This window comes from Bactrocera dorsalis, chromosome 4 (genome assembly GCF_023373825.1).
Source record: "Bactrocera dorsalis isolate Fly_Bdor chromosome 4, ASM2337382v1, whole genome shotgun sequence".
NCBI lineage: Eukaryota > Metazoa > Arthropoda > Insecta > Diptera > Tephritidae > Bactrocera > Bactrocera dorsalis.
The window spans coordinates 33929418-33955942 of NC_064306.1; the positions used below are offsets into that span (position 1 = coordinate 33929418).

At 39.4% G+C, this 26525-nt stretch overlaps 4 protein-coding genes across 13 annotated transcripts in view; 1 reads left to right on the top strand and 3 right to left on the bottom strand.

The window, feature by feature from the left end:
- Positions 1-1290: 1290 nt before the first annotated feature.
- On the bottom strand, positions 1291-5739 carry LOC105231916 (exonuclease mut-7 homolog). Its single transcript, XM_011213442.4, has 9 exons — positions 5443-5739; positions 5193-5330; positions 4919-5130; positions 4654-4859; positions 3551-4581; positions 3211-3436; positions 2689-3122; positions 2501-2616; positions 1291-2439 (listed from the first exon to the last, which is right to left on the bottom strand). Exons 1-9 carry the CDS (start codon positions 5633-5635, stop codon positions 2335-2337), a joined length of 2661 nt encoding a protein of 886 aa, XP_011211744.2. The 5' UTR covers positions 5636-5739; the 3' UTR covers positions 1291-2334.
- Positions 5740-6049: 310 nt separating this feature from the next.
- LOC105231909 (IWS1-like protein) lies at positions 6050-9250 on the top strand. Its single transcript, XM_011213429.4, has 6 exons — positions 6050-6212; positions 6314-7639; positions 7700-7871; positions 7944-8307; positions 8366-8776; positions 8842-9250. The coding sequence occupies exons 1-6, from the start codon at positions 6194-6196 to the stop codon at positions 8962-8964; spliced, it is 2415 nt and encodes an 804-aa protein (XP_011211731.2). The 5' UTR covers positions 6050-6193; the 3' UTR covers positions 8965-9250.
- A 70-nt stretch (positions 9251-9320) lies between these two features.
- Positions 9321-11544, bottom strand: LOC105231899 (dynactin subunit 4). Of its 2 annotated transcripts, XR_852806.3 has the most exons (8): positions 11328-11544; positions 11100-11245; positions 10914-11044; positions 10698-10852; positions 10471-10633; positions 9809-10409; positions 9483-9746; positions 9321-9427 (listed from the first exon to the last, which is right to left on the bottom strand). XR_852806.3 is itself a non-coding variant. In XM_011213413.3 (7 exons), the coding sequence occupies exons 1-7, from the start codon at positions 11454-11456 to the stop codon at positions 9548-9550; spliced, it is 1524 nt and encodes a 507-aa protein (XP_011211715.2). In that variant the 5' UTR covers positions 11457-11544; the 3' UTR covers positions 9321-9547. The 2 variants fall into 2 exon arrangements, 1 of the variants encoding a protein (XP_011211715.2); XM_011213413.3 differs by having other exon boundaries at positions 9321-9746.
- A 1608-nt stretch (positions 11545-13152) lies between these two features.
- The window catches only part of LOC105231864 (mucin-5AC), a 30784-nt gene continuing 17411 nt past the window's right edge, over positions 13153-26525 (bottom strand). For 8 of the 9 annotated variants that reach the window (XM_029553178.2, XM_019992587.3, XM_029553177.2 and 5 more), the window contains 9 exons: positions 21927-22496; positions 19770-21556; positions 19450-19707; positions 18878-19377; positions 18337-18734; positions 17998-18093; positions 15423-15801; positions 15266-15347; positions 13153-15189 (listed from right to left, as the gene is read on the bottom strand). In XM_029553178.2, the coding sequence (XP_029409038.2) occupies positions 14049-15189; positions 15266-15347; positions 15423-15801; positions 17998-18093; positions 18337-18734; positions 18878-19377; positions 19450-19707; positions 19770-21556; positions 21927-22496 (5211 nt within the window). In that variant the 3' untranslated portion in view covers positions 13153-14048. The remainder of the gene's footprint in view (positions 15190-15265; positions 15348-15422; positions 15802-17997; positions 18094-18336; positions 18735-18877; positions 19378-19449; positions 19708-19769; positions 21557-21926; positions 22497-26525) is intronic. The other variant, XM_049455899.1, reaches the window with a different exon arrangement.

Sequence of the window (26525 nt, forward strand, 5' to 3'; positions counted from 1 at the left end):
AGTGTTGAAATGATCGTTTACATCCGAACGTATACCTTCCTTATTTATTGTAGTACAAATTATCTTTGCTTCACAATAGATCCTAGTTTCGGCCTTCCCCTCTTCATTCGAAAAAAAATCTTCTCAGCGAGCATTCTTTTGAGATCTGAGAATAAGAAATACTCGCTAGGGGTCAGATCATAAATAAAGGCTAAAGCAATTCGAAGCCCAATTCATGGATTTTTCTTGTCGTTTTCACTGATTTGTGACACGGTCCATTTTTGTGGTAAAACAGCACTTTCTTTTTCTTCACAACGGTCCAATAACGGTATGTAACTGTCGCTTCTGACGGTTCTTCCTTTTTAAAGGTAGTAAATCGTCTGCAATCCTCTCGGATAACTATCGGTTGTACTTCGGAGTGAAATGTTGACGCCATGTTTCATCCATTGTCGACGCAAAAGCTCGGGTTTATTACGCTCGAACAACACAGCTCCGAATCAGCAAACACATCGTTGTTTTAGGCAAAAATGATGCAATAACTTGAGTAAAAATTGAGATTTTCTATACATAGGCGGAATCAGTCCATTGCCACGCATAACGTATAAAACGCCATTATTCGAAAATCTATAAAATGCCATAACTGCGCTCCACAATAAGATAGTACAACGTGTCTTTTAATGAAACGAATTGAATTAGGTAGGAACATCTGCGGTCGAAAATTTGTTTAAAACCATTCAAGCAATAATAACCGAACTCGCTCAAAACAAATCCGTCCGTCCCTGCCCAATCTCTAAATTCGGATTATAACCCTCCCACACCCCATGTAACGGTTTTGTTAAAAGCTACAAATCGAACTTCCTATATAACCCATATATCGGCCAATATGTAAGTTGGATACACCCGAACTTAGTCTTTGCTTGTTTGGGTTTACTTTCATAAATATGTATATGATATATGTATGCGAGTATATGCACAACTGAATTCATAATGGTTATCTACATACATATGTATTTACATATGTTTCTACAAATGTAGCTTTGTTTTTACATTGCTCAGATTTCTGAACAGCGTTTAAATGAGCTTAGAATTGTTTAATGAACGACTTGAAGCACGTTTTGCTGCTATTTATGTTACGGTTGTTGACCCGAAGAGTGGAGAAGAGATTTTAAAGTCTAGACTCGAGAAAATCGGCATAAGTAAGTGCATAAGTATAATATACATACATACTATAACTTCTTTGTGCACTTCATTCACTTAGAAATTCTTTTTACTTACGAGAGCGAACAAACCAATACGAAATAAACTAAAATGTCAATTTTAACATATATTTTTATTAAATTCATTTATTACAGACACATACGTCTTAAGGGTTTTGAGATTTTCACACTAGCTTATTGCATTCTAATAAATTGTTACGGCTATATTGAACATACAGACTAACATACACACATACAAATGTATATTATTTAATTTGTATTTCGTTTCTTTCATGTACTCTCAATTCATTTCAATGTACTTTGAATTATTTGTAATATTGTTGATTTTGTACTAATTTAAGAATATGATTAGGTATATAATTTTAATTGGACGATAAAAATAAATGACACTTTTCCAAGTCTAAAAATACAAAGATATACGTACAGGGTGAAATGTAGGAGTAACATAGGTATGTGTATATATAATGATATTTATATTGAACTTTGACCGGCTAAATAACTAAACTCAATCAGATGCAGATGCCACTTCTTCTTCTATCTAAATTCTATAATTTTATATTTATTACTTAAACATAATTTTGATTTTGATGTAGGAAAGTCGCAGCGAACAAGTCTATTTTTTCATACTAATGGCAAAACCTTGAGCAAAAAAAAACACTTCGACTTACTACTGATAGCTTCCTCCACTTGAGGATTACTAAAAAAAAGCTCGAACTCAACATAAGTAAAAATGTATAGGAAGCGAAGCTCAGTGATGTTAATGATAACCGTAAACAGAGTTCAATTTTTTAATTCCATTTTTTTGTTAATTAAAAAATACGCAATGCCAATGGTAAATGTAGATGTCTCGTACGAGAACATTTGCCTAAGAGCCTTTGATGGTTCGCAAAAATTTAACAAATTTGCAAAATTATTTACGAACATAACCTCACAATTTCACAATGATTATGTTCGTCGTTGCCAAACTGCAAATGCAGCGTGAAGTGTAATGACAATATTTTGTTGTGCCCGTTATTTTGACGGTTAAAGCTCGATATATTCGACAAATAAAAAATAATAAAAAATAGCAATAATAATAATGTTTATAGTGTTAACTTAATACCACTCAATGCAAATTTCAGTCACAAGATATCCGCGCTTAAAATCCAGCAGCAGTATCAGTTTCGCAGTTATTGTAAAGAATCAAATCCATTACGCTGCCATGTATTGAATGCGCACCATCCCAAGTACAAATACCGCAATTCTGAAAATGCTTTTACTGTAAAACAAATTTCCAGTTAATTTATATATTTAGCAATACTCACATCACATATATAAAAGTGTTCTTTAGAACGCAATATATGGGAGTTAATGCGGTTCAGCTTGATCGGCTTGCCACGATAGGTGGTTTTTGATTTCAAAACGTCTTGGTTCACATTTACTAAAATACGGTATGAAAATGTGTGTTTAAAAAATGTAAACAGTAGCTTTATATAAATGTATATGTACGTACACAAGTTAAATGTGCGCTCAAATGGCGATACATTGCCGGCACTCAACTCCTTGACATCATCTAAAGCCTGACCATAGCGCATAACCTGCAATTCATGTCTCAATGCCAAAATAAATTCATTACTATTACAATGTAGGCAGCGTGTAAATAGATTGTTTTCGTAGATTTTTATATCCAATAGTCGTAGTATATTCAACACTTGCTCTACGCTGGTATCATTCGGTATTAGGAGGCATTGTGTTTGTGGCAATATTTTGAGGAATAAGTCATAACGCGTGTCTCTTGTGAGTACATAGCGATTCTCTCTTTTGGCTATATTCACATAATGGCTCAGATTATCTTTGATTATTTCCATACAGTCAATGCCCAATTTGCGTAGCTCCTTCGAGAGGCCATACAACATTCTATCGCAGATAAATTTTGTGCTAATTGTGCTAAATTGTTTAATTAAATATAGAAAGAAAATTTATTATTAATACACTTATAGACAAATGTACATTTGTACAATATGCTTGTGTTTACCCAGCAAAGTTTGCGCTGACAGCAGGAACTTTGGCTATATTGCCTTTGTCGGGCACAGATGTGCTGCATTCATTGTTGTGTTCCGTGAAAGCGCGTTTCATGCGGAATAAGTAACCGGTTTTTCCAGTTGTCACCTCGTTGACTACTTCGTCAAAATCCAGGCCTATGCCTAAAAGAATATCCACAATTACTTGGTACACCTGCAGCAAACAATGCGCATCCAAAGCTGCAATGGAGTAAGCATAAATCAAATTGGTATAATTTTAATTAAATTTAATTTAAAACACTTGATTTAGCGTGTGTTTTGAACATTTTTCAAGCAAATATTTTAATTATTTACCCGCATAAACAATTTGGTCGTGACGCAGTGGTCGATTGGCCCAATTGGAACACTGATTTGATTTGTCCAATTTTTTGCCCAAACACAATTCGGTTAATGCACACAAACTGCCGCCGGAGTTTGAGCCACAACCAAATGGAAATTTTACAATTTGTAAATACTTGAGTCGTCGCCATAATTCACGCAAGTCCAAGTAGCAGGTTTTCGCATTCAAATTTAGTTGTAGCGGCAATGATTTGTGTAGCATACGCAAATCTTGATGTAAAGAGAAACCAACTTTCAAAATCTCCAAATTGTTGAAAACTCGTTGTCCGAGCTGTTGCCATAACTCATCGCTAAGTTGTGAAGAAAGGCAATCCAATAGGTAAACGCGATACGGGGTAGCTATTTGTAAAAGTGATATAACGTTTTCATTACAAACAGAGGGTTTCCACTCAGAATCGAATGCGATAAGTAATTGTCCTTGTAAGTATTCTAACATTTCATGAAATTTCACACGATCATCGATTAATATAACACAGTCAATGGGTAATGCTAACGTTAAATAATTATTAGGTATAGTTGCATTTGCACGTTTTGATTTGTTAGTGGCGCCTCCGTTATTTACGGCACTTGTAGTTTCATTGCTGCTGGTATTTAGCATCTGAATTTCATCGGTGTTTTCTGAAGGTTGAAGCCGTTTCAAGTCCTCGCGTATATCCTCTGCTATTTCCTCCAGTGGTATGTTAAAATAATTTATCCAATATTTCACCTCGTCAAATTCGCCATATGAGGCGACATTAGTTATCAAGTCCATTTGTAATGGCTTGGTACTGGCGGCATCACGTGCCAATTCACGATATGCATCACAACTCATGCCGCCATCACGATATTTGTGCCATAAGAAATGCATATAAGAACAAGCCTTTGTGAAATTGAGATTGGGTGTAAAATGGCTGTCAATTTTGTATGTCTTCGCCAAGCGTGTGACTAGCTTGGACATTGGGCGATACGTTAAAACAGTATGTTTAACGTCTTTGTACTCATATTTTCTATTAGACAAAACAGTTAGTAAGTAATGTTTGGAATAAAGCAATAGCACATTTTAAGAGCTTTGAACTTACGTTAATATTTCATCACAATGTTCAAATACAGTCTTTTGTTTATCCAGTAAGGAATCAAGGAATTGTACAGTGGGCAACGCCAAATCTTTAGCAGCATTAAGATACATCTCTGCCAATGGCACTTTATCTTGTAAAATTAATGGGAATATAATATCGAAAATGCCAAAAAGGTGAGTAATTTGCAAGTTCATCGTCCAATACGCAGCCTGTAAAAAGTTGCAATTAACTATTTGGGTAAATATTTTAATCATATTTAATAATATACATCTTTGAAGTGCCCTTGTGTTATTAATTCCTTTATTTTAGGCACCAACATTTCACATATTTTATTCAATTGATACGTGATCATCACAGATTTATATAGCGATACTATACCGCAAGTCTTCACAAAGTTGAAAGCAACCATGCGCGTGTTGTCAGAACATTTAGCTGATATCTCTGGATATTGTGTATGGAGGTCACAAATGGTTTCCAGTACTACATACATATTATAGAGTTTGATTAAGACACAGCTAAAATGTGTTAAAGGCAAGTCTTACTAAATAACGCCAAGTTTTTGTTTTTTAAATTATTACATCCTGGACAATTCGCAAACAACTTTAAGGCAAGCAAGAGAGGATCTGGATCTCTGTGGAGCATCACTTTGAGATTGTGTTGAGCAGAAGGGGTGCGTTTGTCTAGACAAATTATATATGTAGTTTTTGTTATTGTATATTTATATCTGATTTTCGTCTGGGTTTTAAATAATATTATTGTGAAACTTTTAATTTTTTATAAAAATATACTCACATGAATTCCATTGCTCTTTGTAGTTCTGAAACCAGTTGTCGACGTCGGCGCTGAGGGTGCGATCGAAGTTTTCGTTATTCAGCCCAGCAGCAATAGTTATATCTGGTACAACGGTTATTTTCTGCACCATATCGGAGATACAACTAAAGTCCGGGTCGTCTTCATATCCAGCTGGAATACCACGATAGCTCATCCTTAACAATATTTTGCAACGTAATTTTGTATTATTTTTTTAATGATAAAGTAAGTAATTCCAAATGTCGCTAATGTTGAGGTGCATCTCACAGAGCTGCCATTCTTTGCAATTAAGTACATTATCGAGCTATCGCACGATGTTCGAAATCTTTTATTATTTTTTAACAATCAGAAAAATATTACAAATATAACAATTTAAAATTCATATAATAACAATATTTCGTAATATTTCTTAACATAATATAATAATTTAAGTTTTAAAGTAAACATATGTAATAAAAAATATTTAATTTACTTAAAAAACATTTGTATTAATGGCGAAAAAGTGCGTGAACACCCCTTGTTTGACGTATTTGAAATTAATACGAATTGTTATCGATTATTTAAATGTCGCCTTAATCATTCCTAATAATATTTTATAATTGTTTGTGTCAGAAAGCGTCAATTTTCACCTCGCGATATAAACCAAGAATAACGTGAATTTGCTGGGAACGTGATAAAAATAGAGGCTTGAACCGTTTTATTCGGTGTAGCCAGTAAATATATTATTAGAACAATGGAAACTACTGAAAACGGTAAGAGAATCGAATAAACGAACATATTTAGACGTGTAAGCTATAAGTGAGGTTAAGTTTCTTTTCACAAAAGTTTTACGCATTTCTAATATCTTTTATAGAAGTTTCAAATGGAACTGTTGAACCCATTGTTAATGGCGCCAGCACATTAACGCTTCCTGAAAAGGTTATAGAATCCGAAGATTGTCTCCCAAATCCTGAAAATAATGTAGATGACGCAGCCATAAAAACAACAAATAAAGAAAATCTGGAGAATCAAGAAATTACCCACAGCCCCAGTGTTATTGATAAGACTGCAGAGAACTCAACGAAGTCACGCTCACCAAGCCCTCAGACACCAGCGTCTCCCACTAAATCAGATGCTATTAACGAAAAAGTAGAAACTGAAAGTATAAATAAAAATAGCCCAAGAACAAAAAGTCGTAGTCGAAGTGGCAGCCCAAACACAAATAATGTGCCAGCTGAAAATAGCACAGAAAGCAATAGAATTAGCCGTAGCCGTAGTAGAAGTGTAAGTGCTGCATCTAAAGATGGTTCCATAAAAGACGCAGGAAGCAAATCAAAGAATAACGATAGAAATGGAGGTTCCATAGAACGTTCCCGATCGCGGAGTGGCTCGATTCGATCTCGAAGTGGTTCAAAAAGACGAAGCCGAAGTGGATCAAGACGTTCCCGCAGTGGATCACGCCGTTCGCATAGTGGATCGATTCGTTCTCGCAGCCGCTCAAGAAAATCACGAAGTGCATCACGTCGTTCACGAACGGGTTCTCAGCGTTCGCGCAGTGGATCTGTACGTTCTCGCAGTGGTTCACGCCGTTCTCATAGTGGATCCGGGCGATCACGGAGTGGATCTAGACGCTCTCGTAGTGGATCCGTGCGATCGCGCAGTGGATCCAGACGTTCTCGAAGTGGTTCAATTCGATCACGTAGTGGTTCCAGACGTTCACGCAGCGGTTCGAGAAGATCCCGAAGTGGTTCAAGACGATCGCGCAGTGGTTCATATCGCTCACGCAGTGGTTCAAGACGATCGCGCAGTGGTTCAAGACGATCACGCAGTGGCTCAAGACGATCACGCAGTGGTTCTAGGAGGTCGCGAAGTGGCTCTGCCCGATCTCGTAGTGGGTCCAGACGTTCGCGCAGTGGTTCTCGTCGGTCTAGGAGTGGTACTCGCTCACGTAGTGGATCACGTCGTTCGCGTAGTCGTTCAGCAAGATCTCGCAGCAGATCTGGTAGTCGTAGTAGCCGAAGTAGGAGTCGCAGCCATTCTAAGTCTAGATCTAGATCACGATCTGTCTCAGTTGCACGCTCCAGATCGAGATCACGTAGTCACTCCAGATCAGTATCTAGATCGCGTTCGAGGAGTCATTCACGATCGCCCTCCGTTGTCAAGAAGAGTAAAAAAAGAAACATACTAAGCGATTCTGAGGGTAAGTCTACTTCGAGAAACTGAAATTATACGATTTTTAATTCAATTATTTATATTAAAGATGAAGGCCCTTCGACTACACAAAAGCGCGCAAAAATAACAGACACAGACAATGAGGACGAAGATGAGGAGAAAGATAAAGCGGTTACTGAGGGTACTGAAGGCGAGTCTGCACAGAAAAAAGCCGATGAAAGTTCTGATGATGAAAATATACCAATTGACGATAGCCGAGAGTATGTATCAGAGTTGTAATAATTTACTTCTAAACTTTATATATTTATACTATAAATAATTTGTATTTTAAGGAATGACAACTTCGTCTCGGACTTTGATGCCATGTTACTACGTAAAAAGGAAGAAAAGCGGGTACGTCGTCGAAAGCGTGATATTAGCTTGATAAATGATAACGACGACCTAATCGATCAGTTGATAGTCGGCATGAAAAATGCAGCAGATGAAGACCGTCAATTGAACATGGAAGGCAGACCCGCAACGAAAAAGATTTCAATGCTTAAGATGGTTATGTCACAGCTTATTAAGAAAGACTTACAATTGGCCTTTCTGGAACACAACATATTAAACGTGTTAACGGATTGGTTGGCACCACTACCAAACAGAAGTTTACCTTGTGTCCAAATACGTGACAGCATTTTAAGATTACTAGCAGATGTAAGCTACTTTTTTTCTAATATGTATTATAACGCTAAAGTATTGGTTTCTCTTTTAGTTTCCCACCATTGATAGAAGTTATTTGAAACAATCGGGAATTGGAAAAGCTGTCATGTATTTATATAAGCATCCACAAGAGACGAAACCAAATCGCGAACGTGCTGGCCGTCTAATATCAGAATGGGCACGACCGATTTTCAATTTGAGTTGCGATTTTAAGGCGATGTCAAAGGAAGAACGACAAGAGCGCGATTTAGCACAAATGCCACGTCGACAGAAATCGCCAGAACCGCAGCCAACAACATCATCGAACAAGAAGAAGGGTTTAAACTCTGCTTTTGCAAATTCTGACGAAAAGCCACTACGTCCAGGTGATCCTGGTTGGGTAGCCCGTGCACGTGTACCCCTACCGTCAAATAAAGACTACGTCGTACGACCGAAATCAACTGTCGAAGGAGAAATTTCATCGGTATGTGTAAAAGATAAATACTATTGCAATAATTTGCTAAATTTAATTACAATTGTTATTTACAGTCGACGAAACGTAAACCAAATCGTTTCGAAAAGCACATGAAAAAGTTTTTGGACGCTAAACGGTTGAAATCGTCAAGACGTGCTGTTGAGATCTCCATTGAAGGAAGGAAAATGGCACTATAAGATGTGTACCGCGTCGTGTGGTCGTAATCAACGTTTCTAAAGTGATAGAAAATCTACTACAATAACATGAATGTATTATCTGTCCCATGTACTATTGTAATTGTTCTACTACTCTTTATATGCCTAAAGCTAACTGCTGGATATTGCTTACTGAAGAACCCATCAAGAGGCATTAGAACAAATATGTATGTTGAAATACATATATCACAGCGTTTTGGAGTATTTATGAATATGTGTACCCATCGTGGTTAATGAAATTTAAATAAATATAAATCTATTAAAATTACCTCAACATCTTTCAAATAACTACATAAATTTTATGTGCTAAGGTCAACGAGTTAAATAAAAATCTAAAGTACTTAGCAGCCAATTTATTTAGCATAAATAATCGATTGCAATGCATCTCCTGGTGCACAATGCATACATAATAAATATTGAAGAATCCGTTATTCTTTTGAAAATACTGCAAGAAAGCAAAGTTATTTGCAAAGCAAATCATAAAATGACATTAAGCTCACAACTGGGGTTATTCTTTTTGTAGCGTAATAATTAGCTCTAAAAACATAAATATTTCACAATTAACTTATTCTCCTAATATTTGTCCAGCATCGATAAACACACGTGCACTCAACGTATGAGAAGTTGGTGTGTTAGTCACCGTATTTACATATGTATACTCCATTGTGAAACCCACTTTCACCAAATCGCCAACTTTCAATGATTCATCGGTTGTGAACGGGAGACGTATTGAGACCTTATTCGATTTACGCCAGATAATAAATCTTTAAATAAATGTAAAAAAATCAGCATTTGTTCGTATATTTCATTTGAATATATAAATTACTCTGGTTCCTCACGCGGCGTTTGAACATCTTCATCGAATTCAGTAGAATCGTCGCGTTGATTGAGCACAAAGTTTAACTCACTATTATTTAATTTTACATTTGCCTTTTGCTGAACAATTCGTGGATCCTCTATAAGTGATGTTTGTCTTGAAAGTGTGGTGCTCGTCAACGATGGCGAACTTGTTATTGATTTTAGCGATTCGGCAGCTGCGCTTGTTGCTGTGTTTTCCTTAATTTTGCAAGCGAGTTTAAACTCTTCAATCATTTCCAATTCTTCAGAAAGCGTTGGTAATTCCTTTATTTTTATGGACATGTCGTGCATTGTTGGATTAGTGAGTTTCAGTATAATCGAACCCGATTTTCCAGCATGCAAAACTTCTTCACTGCGCACGAGTAAAACGTCTGGAACGTGATAATTTGCGAACAGCTGTATGCGATACTTCACCGAGGTGGGATGGTATTCCGGTTTAATCACATTATGCTCACATTGACGGCAGCGCAAGGAACGTTTAATCCATAAAATTCTACGTTGTGGATACAACTTATTCACAGTGAATGGCTGATCGGATGGTTGGCCATGGCGTTGCTGAATATTGCTTACTGTGAAAATGCATGAGTTTATAAAATTATTACATGTATGCTTTGAATTATAGTTATTTACCGTTGCGCAAATTTATTGGCTGCGTGAAAACATCTGCGGGTAGATCTTCAAGCTCATCTGTAGCAACAGACGGAGTGATATTCACGGGCTTGGCCTTTTGAGTGTTTTTGTCAGGCCAACCGATTTGGCGACGTATCATCGAAACGGTCAAACCGGTGCGATCCTACAAAGAAAACGTTTAGTATTGCAATTATTTGTTTTGGGTTTTACAGTTTTTTTTTACATACCGTCAGGGATGGGAATTTGTGTGCTTTTGGCGTTTTACGTCTTAAATACTCCTGCTTCTCTTGTTTGTCTTGCAAAACGACCGCCTGATAATATTCCAACAATGCATTAAAACGCGTCTGGTATGAGCATTCGTTTTCTGGCCATGCACCAGTAGCTGTTGTAAGGAGTGCACATATGTACTGGCATAAATACATCAGCTTATTATTCCCACTTACCAACATTCTGATCAGGTATGCCGACGTCGCGCGATGTCCAACGGCAACCCAAACAAGAGAGATAGTACATTTTCTTCGTTACGGCCTTAACGCCATCACCTTCTCCCTCCTTTGGAGAGTCATCCGTTTTTCTGTAACAAACACAACATCAAGTCTTTCAACAATTACTGATATACTCTAACTTACTTCGGTACTACAACCATGGTGGCTCGCGCAGATAAAGTATGTTGACAGCAAGGACAATTGAAACAATTGGTACAGCAATTCTTTTTGTGCTTTGCCTCCGATGACGGTATGTTTTCCAAACAATTGGAACAGAAATGCGAGTCCACCTATTGAACACAATCATATGATATATGTATGTATGTCAATTGTAGGCAACCAGTCTGCCCAATTGGGCAACAAATTACTCACTTCATGGCATACACAGAAACCACACCTCAGCTTCAAGCAGTGACGACAGAAAAATAGTTTCGTTATTGGATTTACAAGGCCACAGGTGCAGGCATAGCTCACTACACTATTTTGCATGAAATTCGCCATAGTTTTACAAAATGTTTACGATTTTGACTGTGCTAGAAAAGCAAATCTTCTTCAAGAGACGATTATGTGGCGATGACTGCACTGCTGTAGAGTTGCCAACTTTATTTTATTTACTTCTGTGTACCGATAAGTTGAAAAGTTGATACCGAAAATATTTTGTACCTATTTCAATATGAAACATTAAACCTCGCTTAAAGGTATTAATAAAGAAAATTTAATACAGCTTGACATTATTAGATATTCGGGACTTATGTTGTTGAGACGAACTGTTATTGAACAGAGCTGAGATAAATTTAAGAAAGACATCATGTACCTACAGGACTCTACCGGAAGGGAAATGCTTTCGCATTGAGAATCAGTTGTTGTTGTTGTAAAGTTCTAATCCCCGTTTGGCGGTTAGTTTCGGTTGCTATAATTTTCAAACCGAAGTAGAACAAGGGTCTCCCTAAATTCTCGTGTCAACTCGTGCTCTACGTTTGCAATAGGTGGTTGGGCGTGTATGTATTTAGTTAGTTGTGTCCGAAGTCTGTTCGGAGTACTGTTCGATATCGTCGACGCAATCAAGGAAAGGCTCCAAATGATCAATCGGGGCATCAAGACACATCCTGTAATAGTCCGGACGGCAATATTTTGACACGTCTGAAGTTTCTTCGTCTGCGTTTCACTACATCCATGCGACCATGTTGATGCGGCGTAGTTTAAGACTGTCTGGCCAATTGCTTTCTATGTTGCCAACAACGTTTTTCTCTTATATTTCCCCAGAAGCCAGCTAGCGACTTGAATATTTGGTTGTGGCTCTGTACTCGGTCGTATGTGAAGGAGTACAAGCTGTCGAATATAACATCCAAAATGTTAGGGTTGTTGACAGTCGGAATTTTAACGCCATGAACTGTAATGTAATGATCCAGTATGCACTACTTCATCCTTCATCAAGGTTTGAAAAATAGCACTTTACATTCATACATATGCCATCGATTCCATTGCCTGTCTCAATTTCGTGAAAGATGTGATGGAAATTCTCTCTGGTAGTTCAGGGAGTTTCGAAGTATAATATTTAAGCAGTCGCGGGAAGCGGACATAACTCTGCAGTACCCCCTGTTTTCTTCTTCTTATAATTAGAAACATTGCGGAGAATTTCCGACCACTCAGGTAAGAGCGGAATAGTTCGATGTCCTCAGGTTGTATGACAAAGAGACAAATGCTTTTGACAAGTCCAACGCTACGGGGATCGTCCCCTCACAAGGTGCCCTTTGATTTAAGCCATTACATAGGAGTTAGGAGGTGAGAAATGAAAACGAAATAAAACTAGATTTTTTTATAATATTTTAGCATTGTTTCTATCTTTAATTTATATCCGTTTATTACATTACATAATATGCAAATTAGTTCCTTTCTACTTTTTTTATTTGTTATATTTCTCGTGCTGCGTGTATGTATCTTACTCATTCACTTTCCTCTTAATTTTTAGTTTATTTTGGATTTTTTATAAATAATGTAAAGCTACTTAAGTTTAATAATTTTGTAATTATAAATTTAATATATAATTTGTTGCTTTATACCATCATTATACAAATAATACAAATGCTCTAAATATTTATGTGTATATATACTTTGTTTTAGGTGCAGTTATGGACATACATTAGGTAGATGGTGGAAATTTTTGGATTAGCGGATGTGGAAAGGATACACGGGGATGTGTGCTCACGATTTACGTACTAATTAAATTTTATTATGCATTTTATTATATATGAATGTATATAAACCTACGTATGTACTAGCAATTTTAATACAATTACAAACTAACTGGTTTCCCGTTTTTGTTTTCTGAAAGTTTTCCTTGCACATGTTAAGTGTCCGTACGTACAAATGTAAATATGTGTATATGTGTGTGTGTGTTTGTGTATGTTTTCATATATATAAAGTCCGTCTAATTGTTATCGCCGCAATTCGACAGGTCGCCTATAATATCTTACATGCTGTCTGTATCTGTATCATATGTCCGCCAACTTGTCAATTTGGATTTTTACTTTAAGTTTTTATTTACCACTAAGTTATATCGAGTATGCATAAGTTCGAGTCTGCGATTTGATATTATTTATGTATGTATTTTGACAAATTTTATGTATGCTTTTTCATACTTTTCCCTCTCATATACATATCATCTGCTAATATTATATTTGTTTTTAAATATTTTATACAATAAAATTAAATATTATACAGTTGCAAAAGTCTACGAATTGCTTCGTAGAATATCGCTATTTTTAAGAAAGATATTCAAAAGTCTTTATAATTGTTACATCCCTCTGCTGCATATACGTCACTTGCGTGATAATAACTTTACATCTTTAATACATATACATACATATATATTACTTTTGAATAAATATTGCGTATATATATACATATACACGAGGTTCGGCTTTATACAAGCAGCTACACATTAAACTATATCCAACAATCAAAAGTAACTGTAGCTAAAGCAATCAAGTTTCTGCACAAAATAAAAACACATTTACAAAAATATTAGCAAAATTTTTGCAACTTTCAACCACCGTTTGTCAACTTTACATTTTATGTATAAGTTGTTATTTATCATCGACCCGGTGCCGATGGCGACGGCGCTGTTTGCATACCACTAACGCCCACATTCGGACCACCGTCTTCCTTCTTTGTGGGGTGATGCCCATCGACGGCAATCGGATGCGGCATGCCGCCAAGCGTTGGAGGCTTGCCGATGATCGTAGGTGGCGGTGGCACACTACCTGCTTGTTGAAGATGTGAAGACTGTTGAATACGATGATGTGGTGGTGGCGGCGGTGGACCTAAAGGACCACCCACTGTCGGCGGCGGTATGGGACTGGGCTCTTTACCGCGTAGATGGGCAGCTGACTGCGCTGCATACATACTTAGCGCGACTTTTTGTCGTTCCTCTTCATGACGCAACGCCTCCATTATATTATAACGTAGCATTGGTGCATATGGATCACGGTAGGGATCCATTGCCCAGCCAGGCCCGGGTGGGCCGAAATGTGTCATTGGTGGTCCGCCTAATGCTTGTGGCATCATTGAACGCGCCAAATGCGGTGGTGGTGGTCCTACGGCATGTGGTCCATGTCGTCCGGCCATAAATGATGCGTGATGAGCGGCAGCCGCCGCACTAGCTTGTGCCACCACTATGGATTGATGATAACGTGCGTCGCCCGCCGCGGCTGCGGCTACTGAAGCACGCATGAGTATTGCGTCTTGTTCTTCTTTGGTGCGCGGGTGTTCCTCTTTGATACGTATCTCGCCAACGCTGGGCCCGCCCAGCGGATCGTTGATATTGCGATGTGGCGAACGATCACGTTGCGTTGTGTTCATAGCAGCAGCAGCAGCTGCCGCTTGCGATAGTTTGTTGCTCTCATTTATGCGTTGTTGCTGCAACATGCGTTCACGTTCCAACTCACGCCGCTCCAATTCACGGCGTTCACGTTCTTTACGCTCACGTTCACGCTCTCGTTCGCGCTCACGTTCTTGTTGTTCACGTTTCAATTTCTCTTCTTTTTCTTTACGCTCGCGCTCTTCTCGTTCACGACGTTGTCGTTCTCGTTCGCGTTGTTCGCGATCACGCATTTCACGCTCACGTTCACGTTCCTCCGCCTCCCGTCGCGCATTGTCCAATGCTGGATCTGGTTTGAGCGGCCACATAGGACCACTGGTAGCGCCAGGATGATACGACACAGTACGTTGTAGCCTTTAATAAATGTAAATATATTAATTTCCTTTTCTGGAAGCATTACAATTAGATAGTTGTCCAAAAGTTTACTTACGGTCGCCACGTTTCACAACCGAAGTGTGATAAACCGAAACCGAAAGGTGCACCATAACGTCCGTATGGTGAAACTGCAGTGCCTATTAAAAAAGAAATAAAAATAATCACATAATTAATTGGTTGCTCATAAAATGTGCTTCGTTTAAACAAATTACCAATATGACTGGGTGGTGCTCCTATGAAACTCGTCGATAATGGCGATGTTTCGAATGGCGAACGTCCAGGCAAAGCGCCCGCATAGGCCGCCATTGCACCGGGTGGCAGCTCACCGGGACGATGTAGCAAATGTGGCGAGGCGGAACTCAGCGACAGCGCTGGCGATGTTTTAAGGCCGCTTAACGTGACGGCCGATGAAGGCGATGGTCCCACAGCGCCGGCCGCGCTTAAAGAAGAAGTAGCACCACCTGGTGCTACACCCACTGGATTTCCCCCACCAAGCTGCGTATTGGCCAACTTATCAGGATTTTGCTTGTTTTGATTATAGTAAATTTCCCACGCGATACGCACATGCATGGCATTCCAACGACCAGTTTTCTGTTTAACAATATTAAGTGAGGTTATAAGCGAATTATGTCATTGTTGGCAATTTTAAAATTAATTTGATTTTTTTTTTTGTGTTTTATCTATGTAATTGCATGTGTGGAAATGAAAATTGTAGCATGGAAGTTATTGGGAACACAAATTAGTGGCAGTTTAATGCGGCGATATGGCGATCGTTTGATAAAAATGAAGTCCTTAGCCATTTCTTACCACTCTCTAAATATGCAGCACTGTTTGAGAGAGTCTGAACAGCATAAAACTATAAGAAATCTCTTAAATAGGGGTCAACGTTAAAATCTGCATTGCAAATATTAATTAGCTTACAACTAAACTAAATATTTATGATGAAGTATCGTAACCTTAAACATAAAGAACCGTCAAGTATATATAACGAGTTTTTCAATAGAGACGCTTCAAAAAGTGGTCTTTTGACATTTCTCTTCAGTAAGGTTTGCTATTTCATCATGGAGATATATACGATCCATCAACGGGTCGAAATTATTAAAACTTACTGCCGAAATTCGGAGTCCGTAGCCTCAATTTTAAGAGCGTAACGTGCAATTTTTGGTCCTCAAAATCGTTCTGAGCGGTTAGTGGAAAAATTTGAATGCACAGGAACAGTAAAAAATATTCCCGTGCCAGTGGGAAAAAGAAGTGCCCGTATTGTCAAAAATATTGCTGCCGCTAGCGCATCAATTGAAGAGGAGTCAAATCAGTCTCTTACACGTCGTCCTCGAGCGTTGATCATCCCTGTGACGTCATTGTGGTCGAATTTTGCGAAAAGATCTTGATCTATGTACATCCTTACAAGATCAAATGAACGTAAGAACTGAAGCCCCTTAATCACTAGGATCGTCGTATGTTCGTGCATTGGGCTGAGCAACAACTTGAAAATGATTCGGATTTTCATCGAAAAATCATCTTCAGCGATGAGGCTTCTTTCTAGCTGAATGGCTTCGTCAATAAGCAAAACATGCGTTATTGGTCCGGCAGCAATAAACACGTACTCCATGAGTCCACAATCGTTTTGGCCACCTGTGAGGCTATGACAAGTCTTTGGTCTATGCCAACAAACCAACTACGATTGATGAACTTCGTACGAATATCGAACGTGGTATTGCAGCAGTATCTGCCGATTTATGCTTGAAACCCGTCGAAAGTTGTATTCAGTGTCTGGACTTCTGCAAGCGTGTCCGTGGTGGCCAAAAGAAATCGAGTTACATACGTAATGACATCGAATGTACTTTCACAGGAAAAAACCGTTTTTTTATTAAAAGAAAAACTTTTGTAGCGCTCTTATTGAAAACCCCGTTATTTCTGTTGACTAAAATTATTAGTATTTCGAGTAGTCTAGATTATTGAATAAAGATATAATAATCATATTTTTAAAATTTTGAATAATTTAATTAGCAGTAGTTTAAATAATATAATTTCTATGGCTTTATTAAAAATTTTGTGACTTCTTTGGAAATTCATTAAGTCTGAGATAAAACATATAAACCAAATTTTGAAGTTGAAGTATTAAATTTTGTTTGGGGTTAATTATTGTATTATATACTGAAGAATATTTATTAAAAAATTATTTTCAATTAAATCATTTTGTATATAATATATATATGAATGACTCTAAGGGATTCAAAGATGGCATATATGCTATATATGCTTAAAAATTGCTATAATAAAGGCTAAACTAATGTTATTACTAAACCATTTATGATAAATAAAACAGCTGCAGCTTGAGTTTTGTCAACAGGATACTGTTGAATTCGAAAATTTTACAGTGTGATGGTAAACTTGCAATATTAGTTAAGCTATTTAATTTAAGATTTAAGTTTTCCTTTTCAATATGCGATTATAAATTTCTGATTCGATTTCCAATGCAAAATCTCACACAAAAAAACGGTTATCAGAGGTAATGGTAGAGCAACAGTAACGAATATCCAAATCTAGATTGCTATCTTGTAAATATAAATAATTGATTTTTACTAACTGCTTTTCACTCCAAGTTTTACTACATTATTCAGGTTATATTATTTTGTTGGGGAAAATGCTGTTTAGCTTTTCTATTTAACCTTACTCTAATTAGTTATAATTGCGGATCATTTTTCAACGCTACACAAATACTTTTTACACAATACTTTCTACATTTTCAAGCTACTACGTATGGTCTTCAGAGAAAAAAAAACATACCGTAAACCTCGCGGACTTAGAGGAATCAAGATTTGTTGGTGGATTGTTTGAGTTCGTGGCATTGGTGTTAGCGGAGGGCGACGATGGCGGTGGCGGCTAAATTTTTGGATTGTTTGGTGGTGGGATACGAAACGTAACATGATGATGATTATTAACATGAAAACGAGAAATAGTGTTAGAGGAATGCATGTTGATTGGTGGATAGTTGATTAGAGGGCAATTGATAGCTTGTGTATATTTGTATATGTGTTATTGCATGCACATGACAAAATTGCGTGATAAATATTAACTATTTATGCAGTTTTTTTAACATACTTTGACTAATATGTAGAATTTTACCTTTGGAGCGAATGAAGTTAAGTGACCAGGCGGCATAAAAGGCGTTGCTCCGCCTAGCCCTGGATGTAGCAATCCTGAATTATATCCCGGATAGCCAGGTAAACCAATACCGGTGCGATAAAACGGCGTATCCACTGTCGCAATTTTTGGAATGTCTTTGAATAATTGCGGGAAGATGGGTGCCGGTGCTGGGGGCGGTGCTGCTGGTAGTGCGGCCGGCAAAGCGGCTGGGATAAGCTGTTGATGCTGATGTAGGTGTGTATGTTGGTGCTGATGATGGTGCAGCTCCTGACGCAAGTACGTGGAGGGTGGTGGTTGTGCCGGCGGTTGTACAGCCAAACCAGAACGATCGAGAAACCTGCTGTCCAATTCACGCCTCAACAGATCGGCTTGATCATCTAGTGTACGTTTCACAAGTGCGTATAATATGATTCCAATGTTTTTTTTTTTGGGGGGTAGTAGGGGAGTAAAAATTTAATAAAAAGTGTTTGTGTAATAATATTTATAAAATATAAATGCTAAATTGTGTGTGTTTAATTACTTTTGCTAGTTTGAAATAGAGATTCAGCTGAGAAGGGATGCGGTGCCGATGTTGTTACTGGCGTACTGGTTGCCGTTGTCACAGTCGTTTGCGAAACGGAAACCGATGATGAAGATATTACAGCCCCAATAGGCGCCGCGCCAGGTGCAGCTATCGTGCCAGCTCCCGAAGAGACCGCCATTGTTGCAGATGGTGTTGTTGCGCTACTGCTCATCGCTGATGCAGACACTGTGGGTGGAGGAGGTGGCAATGGAGTAATGAAAAATGATGGCTGAAATGTAGAAGCGGCTCCAGAGGCAGAATGCGTTGTTTGGGGCGAAGCTGAATTAGAAGGCATTGAAGCAGCAGCAGCTGCCGCAGCATTTGAAGACGCCGACGCACTAACTACATTCAATGACGATTGCGGTTGCGCCGGCGGCGGTGTTGGCCGCGTTACCAAACTCGATGTTGATGACGTGCTGATCGTCGCCGTCGTTGATGGTGTTAATTGCAGCGATGAACTAAAGTTTTATTGTTATTAAAATCAAAAAAGCGACCAACAATAATGCACACATTCCTTCATTTTGACTTACCTGGGCCATAATGTGTTTTTTGGTGGATAGGGTAGACTAGGCGGTGTGGCAATATGTTGATGTGGAGATGCCATGGTGGTTGTTGGATGCGAATGCATTGTATGCAAAGCGGAAACCGTGTTACTACTATAGGGTACCGGCATGGCTGTCCCTACACTACTGCTGCTAACTGCAGTTGTCATGTATGGTGGAGCACCTGTTGGTGTACTGTTGCTGGCGCTGCTGTGAGTATTGATCGATGGCGCTGAGCGCGGTATACTGCAAATACCATTGAGATATTGTAAACGAATGCGTAAAAAATGTAAGAAATCTTGTCATACCTGTACGCAATATCACGCTCTCTGCTGGGATTTTCACTTTTGGGGGAGATAACTCTCTGAATCACAGATGAAGAACTAGGACCACCAATTAACGGTAGTGCAGAATTATTACTGCTGTTTGTGTTGGCAGTACTGGGAGAAATGCCGCGCAGCATTCCATGTTGTGGATGCATTAGCATATGGGGTATGGGGGGCATGTGCGGACCTCCCGACACATGGCTGGGCGGCGGCGGCAGGTTTGGATGAGAAATCATATGTGGCGGCGGAGGTGGTAGTAAATGGGAATTGTCGCCACGTTGCAATTGAATTGTTGTATTTCCTCCGCCTATAGACACACCACTAGCACTAGTGTGACCACCATTACTATTGTTACCACTGTTATTACTATTACTGCTTAAAGCCGTTGCATTTGCCACTGATGCTGTTGTTGTGGTATTCGTGTTATTGGCGCTACTATTGGCACCACTACTGTAAACATGACTATTATTTGGCGCTCCGATACTCATTGGGAATCCTGCACTACTTGGCACTGATTGTGGCGGTCCATGTGGATTTGCTCCATAAGGTAAATGATGCAGTAGATGCGTAGTCTGCTGGCCTGGACCTGGACCTGGAACCGAACCTGGAGGTAAACCCGACATTGGTATCTGAACCGACGATAAAGTCGCTGGCGGCGGCGGTGCGGCAATTGTTGTGCCACCACTACAGCTAACTGGCGCCGCTGAGGCCGCAGTTGAGCTACTCACTGGAGTCACCGGACGCATGCCGGTTGAAATCACTTTAGGCGAAGGTGCTACCGCTTGTATTTCTCTGCCCGTACGCGTATCAATTGTGCGAGGAGAAGCATTGGGTGATGGCACGGCCGGTGGCAGATAGGGACTGTGTGGCAGACCGCTGTATGGCGCATATAATGGATAACCCGGGTACGGCGTACGATACGGTGAATGTATCAGCATTGGCGCCATACCGTTAGGTACACCGCCCAACATTGGCGGTGCACCGGGTAAAGCAATTGCTGGATTGGCTTGCACAAACATTCCATGATTGGGTGCTGACGCACTACTTGACATTGTGCTTGCCGGTGTTGCGCTAACCACGTAAGGACCCTTCGGCATACTCGACATGGTTACAGGTGTCAGTGATGCTGACGAGGCCGCCACTGTAACTGGCATAGACATTGTCACATTCGAATTTGTAACAGATCCTGGAATACCCGTTATAGGTGCCGTCGTAGTCGATGTTATGGGTACAACAGAGATAGGCGGCATACCGCTAGTTACTGGTACCATATGACCCATGTGTGGTGAAATACGAACACTATTTTGTTGCGTCGATGCACTACCTGGCATGAAAGCGGGAAGAAAGCCATTCATCGCAGGTGGTGGTGCGGCAATACTTTTTGGTATTGGCACATCCGTGGTACCGGTCACTTCTATCGGTTTTACACCCACACTAGCATTTGCTGGTTGTACGGAAGAAAATCCACTTTGTAAATGGTGCATAGGTGGTGCAGGACCTAGTCTGCTGTTAACTCCAAAACTACCGATTGCCGACGCCGATGACACCGTAGTAGTAATTGGTGCAGGCATCATTGAAATCGGTGCTACCGAAGATTGTGCACCGTTACCTTGTGTGGGTGGTAAATTCTTGCCGTGAATTGAGGCATTGATTGGCGACGTAACCAGATGTGCGCCAACTGGATTTGATGCTAGCTTCGGAACAAACGGGCTGTCAATATGTTGGGATGCAGGCGAGGACTGGACCAAATTTCTGGTTTCCGCAGATACCTAAAATATAAGCAGAAAATAAATTGATTGAGTGAAGCATTTCATCAGTAAAATTAAATATTTTTTTTTGTATTTTTGCAGTTGAGTAAACAAGAGCGGTACTCATGTTAGCATATGAACGGCTTTGAAAGCGAACGCCATTAAAATTTAGGCAGAATTCTGAATTCTGCTAATGTGAGCTCATTAAATTTTCGTTGAAATAATTGTGTAGCCCTTACATGATACACCTGATTACGAATTAGCTCTATGCTAACCTATACTTATAAAAACGTTACTAGTCCGGTAGTGGTGAATTTCAATCAAACTAATTTAATTTTTTAAAAAGATTTCTTCCAGCCTATTTGAGTATTCTTTATTCGCATTTCCTTACCTGGTGCGATGGAGTGGAGAAAGGTGGTGGCAGATTAGGTTGAAGCTGTACGCCTGCCACCGTTGGTTGCTGTTGTGGTGAGTGCAATTGTTGATGTTGTTGTTGTTGTTGCATTTGTTGTTGCGCACTTGAACCAGACGGTAGCTTTTCATTAGTAATTGTAACCGTGTGTACAGGTGTTGGAGGCCCGCTTGAACTTGCTGCCTGAACCATCGGTGAATGAACACCCGATCCAGGTGGCATTCCATCGACTGAATGAGCAGTAGTTTGACTACTATTCTTTCCCAACGGAACACTTTCTTTATTCTGTTGCGCCATCGCAACTGGGGACATGCCTGGTACTCCGCTCCCGACACCACTACCCACACCGCCAACTGCCGGGCCCACCCCAGCCACCGCAGAGACCATTGGCGCCGGAAAACTCTCATTGTTTTCACTTTTGATGCTGACACCTGTCGCTTGCTGTGGATAATCTGATGATTTACGTGGAGTAGTTGGACTCGGTGTCGCATTTGCGATGTGCTGAGTAGGAGTTGATGGAAAAACTATAGGTCCCAACCTTTCAGAGCCCTGTAAGAAAAAAGATGGCAAAAATTACATAATGAGTGTGTTATATTTAAAGTGCAGAAAAGTAATTTAAGTATTTGACATGTAAAATAACGGTAGATTGCTAGGCATAATACTTGCCACGAAAATTTGGTACACCGAGAAATATTCAAATGAGTTAATTGCTATATAACCTCACTCTCTAACAAAAAATAAATCTTATATTCATACTCTAATAGTTGTTGTAGAAATATAGGTAAAACATTCTCAAAATTCTCATTGGAAAATGTTACTGCGATGAAAGTCCATGACAGGTAACAAATCCTTGTGCGTTCCGTGGAAAAGTATATCCAACAGCTTCACATAATATACAACTTCTTCTTCTTTATACATTTCCGATATAAGCGAAACAAATTGTAAGTTCCGAATGGATCGCGATCTTTTGTCTCTTTTGAGCGAACTCACCTTTGGTGAAATATTTTGTTCCAATGGTGAGAAATTTTGTTCTGTAGAACATATCGATGCACATGGCTGTAGTTGACTGGTTGTGGTATTAGCATTAGGTGGCGTTGGTATCGCTGTTGTTGTTGATGTGCTTGCGGTAACTGTTGTTGTTGTCGAAGTTTTTCCAGGGCTGATCGGCTCCGCAGCAGTGCCATCCTGCGCGTTGCCTCCGGAAGACTCTACACGTACTATAATTGCTATTTTGTACGATGCGTATGATGTTCCGTTAGTTTTCGAATCGGTAGCGAAATCGAAAACACGGAATACAAACACGACAGCAACTACAATTACACCACCAAATGATCGATGTAAAACAACGTAAATCGTAGCGATTTACCTAAAATTGTTTGATTAACGAACACATCAGTTCATAGCACGAATTTTCACATTTCTTCTACGTAGATCGAGGTATAATGTAGACAATAGCTTGTAACACCGTAAATAACCAAGCACATCCATTGTCAATTTTCTAATTAGACAAAATATTGCAGCTTATTTATGTAAGTATGATATCATAGTTAATGCAGATTCACGGATCATTATTGCACATTTTTCGATAAACGTAAACAATGACACGAGTGAGACGTTCGTGGAATTTAACATGACAAGACGAAGAGGTTATACTTTTAGGCATAAATTTCTTTTTTAATTTTTTTTTAATATTTTATTAACATTTACGTATGGTATGTTTTATTTTAAGTTCCGAAAGTAATCGCACAATATACGAAGTTTACCGAAATCTCCAAACCAAATAAAGCTAATTCAATCAGGGAGAAATATTATATAGAGGAAGTACAAAATAAATTGAAAACTATGCTGAGTAGTTGAAGATCTGTATAGTCTCAATAGCATTGAGGTCAGTGTATAGGTTAGGTTAGGTTAATCTGGTAGGCCAATAAGCCACGCATAGACCAGTTTGGTCCTTTGCGATATCAGATGGAGTTCACTTGCTAAAGTCCAAGAGGAGTAGTCATCGTTTAGGTTTTAACAGACTCCGAGGCCTCACTATCGATACAATTTCCAGTCTATCATACTATGGGGACCCCAGATGCTTACAACGTAGTCTCGGGAATGCCGGACAAATGCAGAACAAAGTTTCTCTGGTGCCCTGGTGCAAAACTCTGCGACTCGTTTTAGTTTTGCTTAGAAAAATTATACAATAATTTTCATCATACAGTCGAGCCGAGTATGGAAATACATTACAAAAAAATTTCATTTAAGTAAAAAACTATTATAAAAACGAACATTCTCTAAAATATCGAGTTTGGCAGAATTTGGACCGCTCTCTACATTCGTCATTTGAGCTCACTGGTATTTCACAGTTAAACTCAGGTTCTCCGCAACTTAACAAAAAAAAAGTAGTAAACACTACACTGTAGCACATATTGCAGCTAAGAGCATCGCATATCCGTGCCACCAGCGACGTTGACGCAGTGAGCAGCTAGTTGATTTGATAGTGAGTAACCAATTTGTTGGGTGGCTGGGAGGAAGCCACAATGCGCTCGCTACGCTGAGCATATGCAATGGCATGCACTGTTGCGAGCTGCGACACGATATGCTACCGCTGTTCACTCGGATACTGCTCCTTTGCTTGCTCATACGAGTGCTAGAAAACTGGCTAGTTGGCTCTTTGGCTATTTGACGGGTTTGCTTTAGCACGGTTTGCTGCTGCTGTTGTTTGCTGTTTACATTTTTTGTTGTTGTTGCTGTTGTTTTGAGGAACGAATATAAAACTATGCGAATCGGCAACGACAAAGGCAAAGGCAACGACAACGACTACAGAGACTACGATTGGGTGCGGCCACAAGTTATGGTTTGGTGTCGACGACCACCTTCACTTTAATACCTACACATACACTATGCTTCGCCGCCAACCGTCAACACCATCACACCACCACACCATCACCACCACCATCAACCGCACACCGCACTCATTCACTATGTTTGCCACTACATCAATGTACACCACTTAACCACTTTGCTTTACTTCAACAATTTGCTTGGTTTGACGCCGAACGCTAAACGTCGACTGCTGTGCGTCTGTCTTGAAGCTTTGAAAATACTTAGTCAATTACGTTAGTTTGGCGCAACCATAACCACACAACCACGGTGTGCTTAATTAAAAGCAACTACACGAGTATATACAACTGGTGTGCGCTTTTGGCCCAGAGGACTAAAGCGACTGTTGGCCACCACCACATTCTTAGCTGACGTGCTACCTGACGTTTATGCTAATGACAGCGACGAAGGGAGCTGTAGCTAATTTCTTTGGCGTCTTTTTTTCAAATTGTTTAGTGTTAACGCGGCATGAAGAACATTTTCGCACAAATTTTATTGAATTTATTAATAATTTTCGCCAGCCAACGCACGGCGTACAACAAATCGCACTGGTGGTGTCTAGTGGGACCGACCGCAGGCGGTTATGTTCTCGCTGCCACTGTAAACACATATATTTAATGCTGCCAAAGAGTCAGCTCAGTCATTGCGGCTGTCGTCGGTATGTCGATAATTAACACCGTAATCCGCGCGATTATAAATTAAGTCTAATTGATTGAGTGCCGTAGCGGCATTTACATTTTGGCAGCAACCCGTCGAGATCCAACGACTCGGCCATTGAGTGCATGCAGTGCCCACAATGGCGAACCGAGTAAGCCAAGGAGACAGCGAGGGGATGGTTGGTGGGTAGCTTTGGCGTATGCTCTAGCCATAGTAACCGAAAGTACGAAAACACGTTGAAGCTATGTCAACGACGATAGCTAAGAGCAACAACTCGCGAAACAATTGTGTGAATGTGTTGACGACGGCAGCTTTTCTGACGGCCACTGACACCCCGCCGACAAATGAACATACTACAATAAACCCATGCAAACTTATAGTATTCGTAGAACGAAAGAAAATGAAAATAATAAAACGAAATACGAAAAACTTAGAGAACAAAACAAAAGAATAAATAAAATTTATTCGGCAAAAAAGAACTTTTCATCACCATGCTTTGCCGCTGGGGTATTTTAGACTACAAATGTATACATTGTCAAGTAGGGATAGTCTAATTCGTATATGTTTCAAGTTGTAATGAACAAAAGTTGGAGAAAACGTCTAGTTTCGACCGGGTATATTTGCGGTTCCGATGTCAACCAAGTTTATATAACAGGAATGGACATATTGTTATAAGGAGTTGTCAACTCGAAGACTTTCCTCGAATAATTTTGTTTTTATTTCGCTTCAACAACAACTACGGTGTCTTTCATTTCAATGTCCTCTGCCTGTTATTGAAGAGTTTCAAACTAAAGGCCGAAATTTGTTTATGCCTTCACAAGGTCACTGTCTAAATATTATTTAAGCTGTCCCTGGGTCGCCAAATACTGGCATCAATCGGATTTGGATAAGTGTAAAGTTAGGATATCTGCAAAACTAGACCTTTCGAAAGATTCTACCCTTAGATCTAATCCGCGCGCTCTGGTATGAGTCGACGAATTAACTATTTTAAACCGAGGATATCGATTAGGTCGTTTGCCGCTCCATGACAGTCGGGTATAAGTAATCCGAACA

Bases quoted from the DNA above. Each gene is read 5' to 3' on its own strand.
- LOC105231899 (XM_011213413.3), bottom strand. From the start codon at position 11,456: ATGGCGAATTTCATGCAAAATAGTGTAGTGAGCTATGCCTGCACCTGT. The intron at 10,634-10,697 runs GTATGTAAAAAA...TTTTCTTTGTAG, and splicing joins ACAAATTCCCATCCCTGACG to GATCGCACCGGTTTGACCGT. The intron at 10,410-10,470 runs GTAAATAACTAT...GCATTTTCACAG, and splicing joins GCCAATAAATTTGCGCAACG to TAAGCAATATTCAGCAACGC.
- LOC105231909 (XM_011213429.4), top strand. The intron at 7,640-7,699 runs GTAAGTCTACTT...TTTATATTAAAG, and splicing joins CATACTAAGCGATTCTGAGG to ATGAAGGCCCTTCGACTACA. The intron at 7,872-7,943 runs GTATGTATCAGA...TTGTATTTTAAG, and splicing joins CCAATTGACGATAGCCGAGA to GAATGACAACTTCGTCTCGG.
- LOC105231916 (XM_011213442.4), bottom strand. From the start codon at position 5,635: ATGAGCTATCGTGGTATTCCAGCTGGATATGAAGACGACCCGGACTTT. The intron at 5,331-5,442 runs GTGAGTATATTT...TAATTTGTCTAG, and splicing joins CAAAGAGCAATGGAATTCAT to ACAAACGCACCCCTTCTGCT. The intron at 4,860-4,918 runs GTATATTATTAA...AACTTTTTACAG, and splicing joins CACAAGGGCACTTCAAAGAT to GCTGCGTATTGGACGATGAA.